General features: G+C 36.3%; 1 protein-coding gene across 1 annotated transcript in view; it reads right to left on the bottom strand.

Moving 5' to 3' along the window:
• XRN2 (5'-3' exoribonuclease 2) overlaps positions 1-12,741 on the bottom strand; it is a 93,964-nt gene that overhangs the window by 43,017 nt on the left and 38,206 nt on the right. The window contains exons 10-16 of the mRNA XM_055299885.1: positions 12,082-12,156; positions 11,861-11,994; positions 11,704-11,761; positions 11,513-11,620; positions 7,345-7,389; positions 5,565-5,696; positions 2,055-2,173 (exon numbers count right to left, since the gene is read on the bottom strand). Of these exons, the coding sequence (XP_055155860.1) occupies positions 2,055-2,173; positions 5,565-5,696; positions 7,345-7,389; positions 11,513-11,620; positions 11,704-11,761; positions 11,861-11,994; positions 12,082-12,156 (671 nt within the window). The remainder of the gene's footprint in view (positions 1-2,054; positions 2,174-5,564; positions 5,697-7,344; positions 7,390-11,512; positions 11,621-11,703; positions 11,762-11,860; positions 11,995-12,081; positions 12,157-12,741) is intronic.

Genomic DNA, 12,741 nt, shown 5'->3' with positions numbered 1-12,741 from the left:
ATCATTTTATGTTTAATAACCAGGTGAAATGTGAATGAGTCAAACAGTAATGCTAACACAGCTTCATTTAATTATTTCTAAAAAGCCCACTTTCACAGGATTATCAACTTAAAAGACAGTTAAACATCAAAAACCTAAACACTGATTCTATTAAAACCACTAGAAAACTACATTTCAGAAAAAGAGAAAATAACTGTTTATTAAAAAGTAGATACATTTGTGTGCTTTTTTTTTTTTTTTGCTCATTATTTTAATACTGTTTTACACAGTTTTTGATTGTGGACCAATTCTGAAACTGTAAGATTCAAATACTGAAGATATTTTATATAACTTAAGTTCCCCTCAGTTTGTTAAAATACATTTAAGCTAAACAAAGGAGTCAATTACTTTTCAAAAATATTTGCACGGGTAATTTTTTAAAAGGTAAAAAATGGTTTGTAAAAGAATAATCTAGGAACCAGGCAGAAAATTATGTTTATACCTACTCTCCCCATCCTTGGGCCTTATCGCTCTTTTAGCTAAGAGTTGCTGGCTGGCTTAACGGAAGAAAATATACACACATGTGTGTTCTGGTAGAATTTAAAAACGGGTTGATTAATTCACTATATTATCATTAATCATTGAAAATACATGTGAAGAACCACTTTCTTAAAGAATTTTTTTAAGTACTCATTTTTTATTCTCCTAAGATTTAAACATTTTATTTAAAGAACACAAAGAAGCCAAAGAACACTAAAAAACAAAACAAAACAACAAAACAAACAAACAAACAAAAAAACACCTCAGGACAGATCAAGAACATCAAGATGATTCTCATTAAGGACTGTTTTCTACCATGTGCCACATTTTACAGATTAATTGCACTCATGTTCCAGAATACACCACACTAATTTTAATTCTCTCCCCCCTGCCCCAAGGATTCATAGAACATCAATTAGGAGAAATATCCTCTGTGATGTGGATTTTAAGTGCTTTACAGAAAATAAGGAAATACATATCAAGAGTCCCAAGCATTTCTTGACAGAAGCATTTCTACCTTGACTATTCTCAGCACTGAGATTAACAATAAAGTACTAAAAAATCAAGTTAACTATTAAGCTGCTATTGATCAAGATGGTTACACAATAAAACAACATACTCTAAAAGGAAAATCCAGAGTTGCAGAAACAGAGGATCAGGTAAATGTTCAATCACAAGTCACCATAGATCTCAGAATCTGACATTAAAGGACGTTAGGAAAATACAGAACCATACATGACACTTGAGAAGTTTCTCATCATAAATGTAAACATACCATCCATGTCCTATAAAAGAAGCAGTCGTGGACCACTATTGTTTAACTTTGTAATATATCATTTTGCTAAATTCTTAATGAGTTAAAATTATTAAGATTTGTTGGCCTTTTGCACTCAGGACCCAGGGTTCAAATCTGGATTTAATTGGATGAGAGGCTATTAATCTTATATAACGATCTCAAATTTCTGGATAAAGAATCAAAGTTTCCTACCACAAATTTTGTATATGGCTAAAGGGAAACTTCTCAGTCTTAAAATATAATTGTACTTAAGCAAGTTTATGGCTTACAAAAATATACATATTTATCTCTTAACTGAATGACTTCTGCATATTTCATTTGAGGAAGAACCTCTCCAATTGAGAAGATTAAAGCAAACTACATTAAGTATCCAAGTGTAACTGAACTTTCTGTGTTAAGCAGCTTAAAAATTTAATCTCAAAACAGTAACATTCAGATCACATAGTCAGAGCTAAACACCTCATGTCTAGCCGATCTAGTGCGTGGTCTCAGAGGGAAAAGTGGCTTGGAGGACAAAAACCTGTATGCATACTAATCTAGATGCTTAGATTTAACAGCTATAGCTTACACATCTCACTGGAATTTACTGACTATTCTAACTCTCCACATTAATTACTGGTGGATAAAAAGATCACAGGCAAGCATCTGAAGGCACTGCTGCTCTAAGCTAAATAGCATTAATTAGGCAGCATGTATTCCAGCAATTTGATAACAAAGTGTTACCAAAAAATGGTTTCACCTGACGTTATCCTCTGGCTCAGGTTCACTGTCACTGTCTTCTGCTTTTCGCTTAATTCCTCCTATTGGAGACGGGGAGCCATCAGAAGTGAAACTTGTATTAGGAGATACTGAAGGACTCTGCAAACAATTATGACATTATAGAGGAAGGATTTAATTATTCATTTCACATAAGAAGTTACATCCAACTGCTATTACAATCATGCTTCATGATAATACAACTTTTACAGCTATTAAATAGATATGGCAAATGTATTTAGAAAATACAAAGACTGATCTTGGCCTACTCTACTTCCTCAAAAAAAAAAAAAAGAATATAAAAAAAGATTCCTATGCTTAAACTCAAAAAAGAATCTGAACATTAGAATAAAAATTACTTCAGAAGAAAAAAGAATTTAATTTTATATATTTTTAAAAATTAAAGGACTTGAATTATTTTTTTCCTTTGGTGGTTTCCTCATGTTATGAATTCATGATCACTTCCTACCAATCAAACAGCAAAGTTGTAAGGGGGAAAATATAAATACATTAAGTAGCAATACACAAAATAGTCAATGCAGGGGAGAATGAAGTTAAATGGTGAAGGCTCAACCTCACACAACTATCAGAAAAATAATATTTTAATAAGACTCTGCCAGATAACTGCTAAATTATTATATAATGTTTTAAAATTCTAGGTACAAATAAAAATCCATTTGTAACAAATGCAGATTTCTTAAAGACTTGGATATCACTTAAAATTCACTATTATCTTTCCTTTGTACCTAATTCAATGAGCACAGTGACCATCCTAAAGAATTTTAATATTTAATTAACAAATTGAAATCCTCTGCAACTTCAGTTTTATGTTAAATGACCAAAAACACAGTGGCAAAAAGGTTTTCATGGTAAAGTTTTCTTCTGTTATTCACAGTATATGATCTAATGTGAGTAAACTGAATTATTTTTAAATTGAGAGCTTAGGAGGCTATTTTAATGATACTGTAACTAAAACCTTAATATGCATGTAGTTTTTACCACAGGCCAAAAAAAAGTTATAACAAAGTAAAATTGTATTTCTCATAGAGTTTATAACTTTCCTTAAAAAAAAAGTCTAATTATAAAAAAAAAAGTCTAATTTCCATTTTATTCATGATACCATATGGCCAATATTGTTCAAAAAAACCAAAATGTTAACAACAATTCAGGAAGGCACTGTTGTACTTGAAAATGAGATGGGTATTTTTTAGTTAGAGTTTGAAATTCCAACTTCAACCATTACTGGTTGATGGCCTTGGGTAATTAATTTAACTTCTGTCAGCCTCAACTTGAGATGGGATAACATTCTCTTTGTCAGTTACTGTGAGGATTAAATGAAACGACATGTATGAAGGATCAACAGCAAGCTGCCGGTGTGGCATATGGTAGCTCATCTTTCAGTAAGTCATCACTGTTATTTTTTAAACCCAACACTAAATTCATTTGAATTAAATTATGAGAATGATATTCCTATCAATCGTGTAAGTACAGAGAAGTTGGGTAAAAAGCAAACTTTTCCAAATTGACAAAAAAGATACAAACTACATCTGATAAAAATAATAGACCTGCAAGGAAAAACAAAAAGTGGTTTGTTTTTTTTGATACTATATATCTCTGCCACTCTTTTCTGCTCTCTACCAACAGTAAGTCTTTCCTGAACATACCAGATTCATACCAATTGATTCAAATTCCTTTTTAAAAAGCTCTTTTTACAATCACATTTTATGCAATGGCCACAGATACAGTCAGATATTTCAGAACGCAAAATTTAAAAACACATATTTATGAAGAACAGAAGCCAGTTAGTAAAACACTAACAATGTGGACCATCAGGCAGACACTACTCAACACTAATATGCCCAACAGCTCAAACAAACAAACCAAACAGCAAAAAAATCTTAACTTTAAAGGCTCCCTCTAAATGAACAGGTAATTAGGCTTTGTGATTTTCCTTAAATTCACAACATTCCAGATGAAAATCCCTCTATGCAGAGTCCAACAGAAACAACTGTGTGATGGGGAATTAAGATAGGATTGAGAAAGCAACCTAATCATCAATCTCCCTACTCCTACTCCCATGGCAGACATTATTACTGAACAGTGGGACTAGTCTAGTCTTGTGGAGCCTCAATATAATATTGGAATCCTTGTCACGGCAATCATAGCTGGCAAAGTTTAAACCTCCCTGCCTTCCTGGGATTAAGAAATAGCATTCTTTCACAGACATGGTGTTTGACAATACAAGCTACTCCGTTCCATCCACTCTGTGGGGAAGGCAGTCCCTTCAATCTTAAATGAGGGACATTAGCCTTTTCTGTTCTATTCAAGCATCTCACTGCATGCAATCCCTTGACTGACCCTCCATATCCCACTGTTAATGGTGTAAGGCATAAGACAAGAACACAAAAATTGAACAGAACAAAAACAAAACCCAGGCTGCTTCTCCTAGGAGATGCAAATTCTTATGAGTTCTCAAATTCCATATCTAAGGTCCTAAAACTTCAAGATGGGAATTTGCAGGAATATAAATCAGTCTCCTGATACGGCAAAAATTCCACATACAGTGTTGCCTTGTAAAAAAGGATTTAAGCATCAATAGAGTAACTTTTAGAATAATGAAATATTAAAACTTATACAATTTCCTTGAATATATCAAAACAAAAATTTACACGATATCAAACTTAGAAAATATATGTCCTCTCTACAACACACACTCTCTAATGCCTACCAGCCTGAAATTAGCAATAGCTTTGATTATTTACTGTATATCAATTCATGGTCTGTTCCCTCACGCCTGCTGCTGCCCTGCCATGTGCTCTGTGCTCATGGTGTGTTGCGACTACAATAGGAAGCTACTGGACAGAGTACAGCCTAGTTGGCTGAGATGACCTGCTTCTTTAGACTGAATCACTAAGTTCAAACAAGGAGGAACACTAGGTGGTAAATCTATTCAGTTCCTGAGTTTCTAAATACAGAGCAACCAGAATTTGCATAGCAAGAGTGACCTTAAAATATGTATTCAGATCTATTCCATGCCTGATGTGGAGAGCAAGAGTTCAGGCAGTGAGAAGTAACCTGCTTTGACAGACTGAGGAACATAAATAATAAAATGCCCAAAGCAGATCCCTGGATAAGGGGGAAAACCCACCTTCCACTCTTACCTCCAGCTATGAGACACTCCCATGTCCCCATCATGCTGCTAGCACCCAGTTCCTTTAGGGAAAGGAGGTAGTACTGAGGCTCATTTGCATTACAGAAACACTGCAGCCACTTAGCTATCTATATTTACATGCATTTTCTTTTCTTTCATATCATTTAGATATTTACATAATGATAATCATGGATTCAACAGAGTTAAAGATATCTCAAAGGAAAAGAAATTGAGAGAAACTACAAAACAAAACAACTCCAGGCTAAGTAACAAAATTCACACCCAACTGCAAGAGACCTCTGATAGTCACTTTTCAATGGTACATAAAAGTCAGTCACTTACAGAGTTATTCTGCATCCTCATTTCATAGGCTGCTTGTCTCGGATTACTGGCTACTTGAGAACCTGGAGAATTTCTTGAACCCAAGGCATGAGGAGTTAATATTCCACCAGGAGAGAAAGCTGGTTGATCTCTCTAACATAAATGGAAAGAAATGTAGAAATTAAAATTAAATCACAATACAGTTAGATGACAGGAGGAAAAGAAAGCAATGGAATAGAGTCCCCACTGTAAGCATTTAAGGGAGGAACTGAATTTCTGTTGGCATTTACAGGACTGTTCACAATTTGAATTGATGGTAACTCATCCTGTAAACAATATTCTGTAGTATTTAATAATAATAGTTTTTTTTAAATAGTTCTAAACATACATATAGCATACTATTCTGATACAAAGAATCTATTCAAGCCTGAGTAAACTGTTCCATTATATTTACTGACAATTTCAGAACATATTCAATAAACAGTTTCAGGTGCATAAAAATAATATAACTATTAAGGTTAAAGAACTAGTCAAGAGTTTGATTTATACTTAGGAAAGTGCACTTTTATTTACCCTTTACCTTGCTAGAATTTAACTTTTTATTTCCAATTAATTAGACATACTGTAGCTGTAATAGCTATAATAATTGTAGTTGTGGCTGACTGACAGAACACACTTTTTACACAGATACTGACTGAAGGAAAATAGGAATACATAAAGCAGAAAGCAGATACGCCCCTCTCAATCTAAGTGGTTCTGAACCTACCCGTAACAATAAATAACTCTACTTTTCTCTCTTCTACATTTCCCCAACTTGCTCACTTCTAATAAAATATAACCATAAAAAGCGCTCCCTAAATTCTACGAGTTTAAAATCCAGTAAAGACAAGGAAAACAAGAACTAAAGAAGTAACTATAGAGCATTATGCAATGAGGTAAGAAAACAAATATCACAAGTAAGAAGCAGCAGGGTTCAAAGAAAGGACTGCTTATCCTGCACTAGGGCCAAGGCCACAAGGGAGGCCCTGGTGGAAAAGCTAAGTAAGATGTGAGGGAATCATGAAGTCTGAAATACACTCAGAACTAGCAAATGCAGGCAACACTGTGACTCAGGAGGGACATGGTGCATTTAGAAGACAGCACATAAAAGCTGGGCAGATAGAACTGGACCAGATCAGAGTACACTCCGCGTGCCAGGCTGAAACAGAAATGGGCTCTGAGGGGTCTGCAAAGTTGCTGGTCATTTCTGAACAAAGAAAGGAGTTTCAGGAAGATTAATCTGACAAAGATTTAGACAGAATGCAGTAACTTTTAAGAAGACATAAAGGGTAGACTTTTTATTAAAAAAAACAATATCTGATTATCAGAAAAAAATTCAAATAGCTAACTAAGCACCCCACGCCCATCAAGCACATCCTTTTAGACTCTAGAGTTTAAAAAAAGACTTGAGAGACGCCTGGGTGGCTCAGCGGTTTAGCACCTGCCTTTGTCCCAGGACATGATCCTGGGAGTCCCAGGATCGAGTCCAACATCAGGCTCCCTGCATGGAGCCTGCTTCTCCCTCTGCCTGTGTCTCTGCCCCCGCCCCCCGCCCCATGAATAAATAAATAAAATCTTAAAAAAAAAAAAAAAAAAAGACCTGACACTAGCATTCATTCTCCAGGCAAAAAGGCAGCTGGGTCGACATTATATCCCTAACCAACTCCTAGTGGATAAGGAATAAAGCTACTGAAATTAGCATCTTTCTTCCAAATCATAAACTTATGCTATTGCCAATCTTATGAAATTAATTAAAACTCACCTTCATTCTCTTTCTTTTTTCTTTCTGTCGTCTTCTAAAACTGTCCTAAAAGTATAAAATCCACATATTCTGTCAAATAATTACACAAAAATGTCAGAGTTAAACATTACCAGGAATGATTTGAGAAACAATTTAAGTTTTAAAGGAAGACCCCAGAAACCTAGGTCCATAATTAAACTAGGCAATGGACCATGTGTTTAAAGTGCTGTTTATCAAAACTTAAGGTGGATAGAAAGCATTCTAAATATGGAGTTTAGATATAATTGTTCCTCTTAATGTTTTTCAGATCATTTTGACATCATTTCAGGAAAGAATGCAAGAGTTATGACAAAGACTCTTGGTTTTACCCGGGAGTGAATAGGCTGTCAATATGGAGAAGATACAAAGAAGAAAATAATTCTTAAGTTTTAGCTGAATACAGTTTAATAACCAAAGTGTCCATTTAAAAAAAATTAACAATTTAAAAATAAGCTTCTGTTACCTAAAAAGAGCTTGTTTGACAGTTTCTAATTCTGTAGCATGCACGGCACAAAGTGGGTAGAGAAAGAAGTGGGGCTCTACGCAAACACTACTAACCCCCAGGTTCCAAAAAGTCAATCTCATGAAAGAAAGGAAGGAAATTCAGATGTCTGCATTGCTCATTCTGAGCCAATTTAATTCACAGGAAAGGGTCAAGTCTGCATTGATTATTCCCCTCCACTCATTTTCAAAATGTAGTCACGGTTTCAATTAAATAGGATTTGGGATTGATCTTGTTTCCCACTGTTTGGCCGTTGAAAGGCCTCCCTGGCCCCAGAAAGCATTCCTTCCATGCCCACGATACTGTGAGCATCAAGGCACTGGAACGACAACTAAGCCCTACAACAGCCCCAAACAGGGGCCAGCAGGTACTGTGACTGCCACCTTATAGCTGTCACTTCTATCCCTTCTAAGTCGGTAATGCCAAATACAAAATAACACCCTTAATAAGATCTGAAATTTATACTTCCTGCCAGAAGAGAAGCTGAATGTTGGATATATGGTAAATGGCTACCTTAAAACCTCCTAAGATATGAAATCCATCAACTCTTTAATCAAGCTTTCCTCTCCATCTTTAATGAAATGTTTCTTATCTAGGGTACCAACGAGCTACAGACTGTGAAAGCCATTAGTCAGTTTTCAATCCTTCTCTAGGACTCTTCAGTCTTGAATCATGCTCTTCACTTGGCTTTCAAGCCACTACACTCACCTGGTTCTCTTTTTCCACTGTTGCCGTATGCCTCTGCTCCATGACTCCCCCAACTTCTCAATGGTGTTCCTCTGTGCTTAATACTTGGACTTCTCTACTCATGAGAGTAATCATCTAGTCTCATGGCTTTAAACACCATCTATATGGTGATGAGTCTCCAGCCAGGACCTCTCCCCATTCAGCATCCCCAACTGAGTGTCTCAAACTTAACATGCCCACAATGGAGTCCCCACCCCCAACTTTGCATCTCCAGTCTTATTCATCAGTTGTTCAGACCATTTTTCAACTTCTTAGACAAAAAGCCTTTGAGTCATTCTTGCTATCTTTCCTTCTCTCAACCTAGCATTGAATCCATTATCCAAGAGGTTCAACCATCAAAACATATTCAAAATCCAACTACCTCTTGTCATCCCCACTGTCACCATGCCGGCTTCCTTGGACTGCTGCAAAAGAGCTTCCTAACTGGGATCTCAGCTTCTATCTTTGCCTTCAAACAGTCAACATCCTGGGTACATGCCCTAGAGCCTCTACACTAGCCATTCTCTCTGCCTGAAATGCTCTTCTTGCAAACACCTGCATGGTTTATTTTCTCCACATTCTCTAGGTCTTTATCTAATGTCATCTGTTGGTAAGGCCTTCTCTAATCACCTTTTCTAGAACTGCAATGACCCCATCTTCACCTTCCCAGATATTTCCTCACATGCTTTAAATTTCTAACACAGTACACGGTTTACTTCGTTTTTGTGCTTATTGTCCAGTTCTGGAAAAATGTAAGCTCCACAAGGTCAGGAATTTTGTCTGCTTTTTTATGGTAAATATCAGTGACACTCAGAATACTATCTGGCTCATGACAAACAATATATGTGCACTAAATAAATGAATGATATTTGCAAGGTAAAAGGCAAACATCAAAGCTTATAAATTGAAAGCAACACCTTCAACTACTCAGTTTTAGTAACAAATACCGATGTATTCCTTTTCTAAAAACCGTCTATTTTGTGCTGGTCAAAATTGGCCAAAAGCCAATTTCCAGGAAATTGGACATACATACTTTCCAGGAAAATACACACACTTGGATACTTTTATATTTAATTTCTGAGAGTTCATAAATTTCCACCGATGCCCAACCTTACTGATGGACATCATATGCCAAGAACACCAAAAAAGATCCAAGAAGAGCTTTATAATGAATGCCCTCTCTGCTAGTCCAGTTAGAAACCTATTACTTAAATCTGAAGCACTTTGGTACCTACCAAATCCAATACATCCTGCTCTAATGCCAAATATCACCAATATTTATTAGTACAGAGTGTCTGCTAAAGCCACATAAAAAAAGTTGTTCTAATATAAGGGTTTTGTAACAAGTACATAGTACATACATATAGTTTTTTTCTTAAGCATAAATGGAAGCATGTCAAGTGTAGCCAACTCCACTTCACCTAGAATTGTTGAAGACTTAGTTCAAAATGGCTATCCTGGTAGACATTTGATATCCCAAAGTTAGTTCTGTTATTTGAACCTTACACATGAAAAATTCTTGCCACCACTGTGGATCACCACGTACCAAAGGCTTTGGAAAGAATGCTTATAGGTCATTCACTCTGTTATATAAAATTGTATCAAAACTTCTAAGAAAGAGAGCACACTAGCTATAGTACACAAAGCTGAAGAAAATATAAAACTTGTCAGATACGATGACTTATTTTATTCTATAAGGAGGTCATGAAGCATTGTAGTGACATTATATATTGCTATTTGCTCAAAATAGGCATATTGAATTGTTGTAAGATTAGTTTCTGAAAGGATCTCCTTCAATCTCTAAGAAGCCACTATCTGTAATTTTACTCACTGCTTGCCTCCCCCTAACTCTCCCCCAAAATCACTCTCCAACCTGCTTTGCCTCCAGGCTGCTGCCCTTCTGCCCTACTGACTTCCCAGAGCCTCTGAACCTCTGGCCACAGACTAGGAGCCTGTCCATCTGGCTCTGACCCCTCAGACAGCACCAATGGCTTCTCCTCTCTTTAGGGATTTCCTCCCATCTCTCTCCAACTAGCTCCTTTCTCTCTCCTTAAATGTCCATGTGTCTCAAGGTTTGTGTTGGAGGCACTTTCACTCCATACAGCCTACCAGGGACATTCACAACTTGAAGTACCTCCCTTCTACTAACGGTTCTCAAATCTCCTTTCAAAAGACTTTGCCCTGAGCTTTTACACAAATCCATCTAACTGCTTCACGGACTTTCTCCTCTCCAGTCCTATATGGCCCCTCAAACTTAGTGTCTCCAAAATGAAACTCAGTTTCCACCTTCTCCCCACCCCAACATGCCCTACCCCAAGTGCTTGTTATCTCAGTGAATGGCACTGCCCAAGCCAGAAACCTGGACTTCTCACCTAAGCACTCATCCTATCATATGTAATCAATTTCCAAGTGCTTTGGTTTTTTTTTATTTCTTTCTTTCATATATAAATTTCTTACTCAAAGTTGTAATCCTTTACACCTTGGCTGATGCAATTCAACACTTACCCCCTATACTCTACTACCAGAGTAGGGAGTTCCTAAGTCTTAAACTGTCCTCCAGGACATAAATATTTCCTGTAAAATAGGGCAGCAACGAGTTCAATCCCAACATTCATCTAGCCTTGGCACCCTCATTTCATAGCCTACTGATTAGACAGGTATTTGAATTTTTATCTTAATTAAGATTATGAAGAGAGAAAAAAATTACAATGCAACTCACACAATGTGCAATATACACAGTTCCACACAGCAAGCATCACCTTTAAAAAATAATCAAAGCACTGACCACTCATGATTACATTGGTGTTTGATATACTATAATGATATAACAATGCACTCAGAGAGGTTAAAAGTACAATCACAGGATCATCACAGCCTATTAGAGACAGGAGCAATTTAGCTACTGCAATAGAAACACTTTACCTCATCATCCTTTCTCTTTTTAAAAATGCTATCCTCAACTTCACCAACTGCTAACATGATCATCTGTACTCTTTGCAGATTGACATAACCACTTTCTGTAAGGTAACCCTGTAAGTGATAAAATACATGTAAAATGATCTTCTTATAAAAGCAAATACTTCTGTTTTGAAATTATTCAAGAGTGAACTTACCCCAGTTTTGTGTACCACATTTTTGTATATGTTAACCAAACGGTCAATTGCACCTTCCCTGCCACCAGGAGACAAACATTACGCATTAGGACCAGTATGCACTGTAAAGGCAAGAAGGCTAAAACACAGGTCTGAAAACCCATACAAACACACATACCTAATTTCTAATGATGGCAGGTGAGGAAGGAAGTCGTTTCCCACGAAGAAGCACATGAAGACCCAGTCATCAATACTCCTCTCAACATCGAACGTGAACGGTAGACTGGCCATAGTGAGCTCTCTTTCCAAATACTATAAACCAAAAAGGAATGCTTCCATTAGAGCTATCAAAACCCACCCTGCTTTAGAGCACTGATTCCGATGTTTATTGCTACATACCTCCCGAAGAACATTAAGACGAAGGAAGATAAATTCTCCTTCTGCACAGGGAAGACTATCTGCAAGTTCATCATGCTGCAGGAAAGGGCAGTCAAGATTAAACAAGTCTCCTCTAAATCCTGTAACTTTTTCCAACTAAACAAATATCATGGCTTCATCTAAAGCAAGATCCATTTTAATATTACAAGTATTAAAAAAAAAGAACTCATCAAACCATTTTAAAAATAAAAAATTATCCATAATCTCAATCACACCTAGACCAGGTTTCAACAAATGTTTTTTGCAAAAGGCCAGAGAGTAAACATTTTAGCCTGTTGGAGACACCTACGGTATCTGCTGCATATTCTTTCATGTCTCACTTTGTTTTTACAATTCTTTAAAAATATAAATACCATTCTTAGTCATTGGCCAAATCTGGAGGGCTGTAGTTTGCCAACCCCTGACCTACATCCAGTCAATATTAAATTTCATGATATAGATTTCTAGACTCTTCCAACAGTACATTTTTTAACTTTTTTTCCCCCCACTCAGCATGTTTTTTAAAGAGGCACCATATTCTTTTATCAGATGAAACCTGTTCAGAGGGAGCTGGATATAATCAAGTGAACCCCAAATATGTAGGAACTAGGAGTAACTTAAAAGTATCAAGCAGATTAACAT

This window comes from Nyctereutes procyonoides, unplaced genomic scaffold, assembly GCF_905146905.1.
Source record: "Nyctereutes procyonoides isolate TBG_1078 unplaced genomic scaffold, NYPRO_anot_genome, whole genome shotgun sequence".
Lineage (NCBI taxonomy): Eukaryota > Metazoa > Chordata > Mammalia > Carnivora > Canidae > Nyctereutes > Nyctereutes procyonoides.
This window is presented reverse-complemented; position numbering and strand designations above follow the sequence as displayed.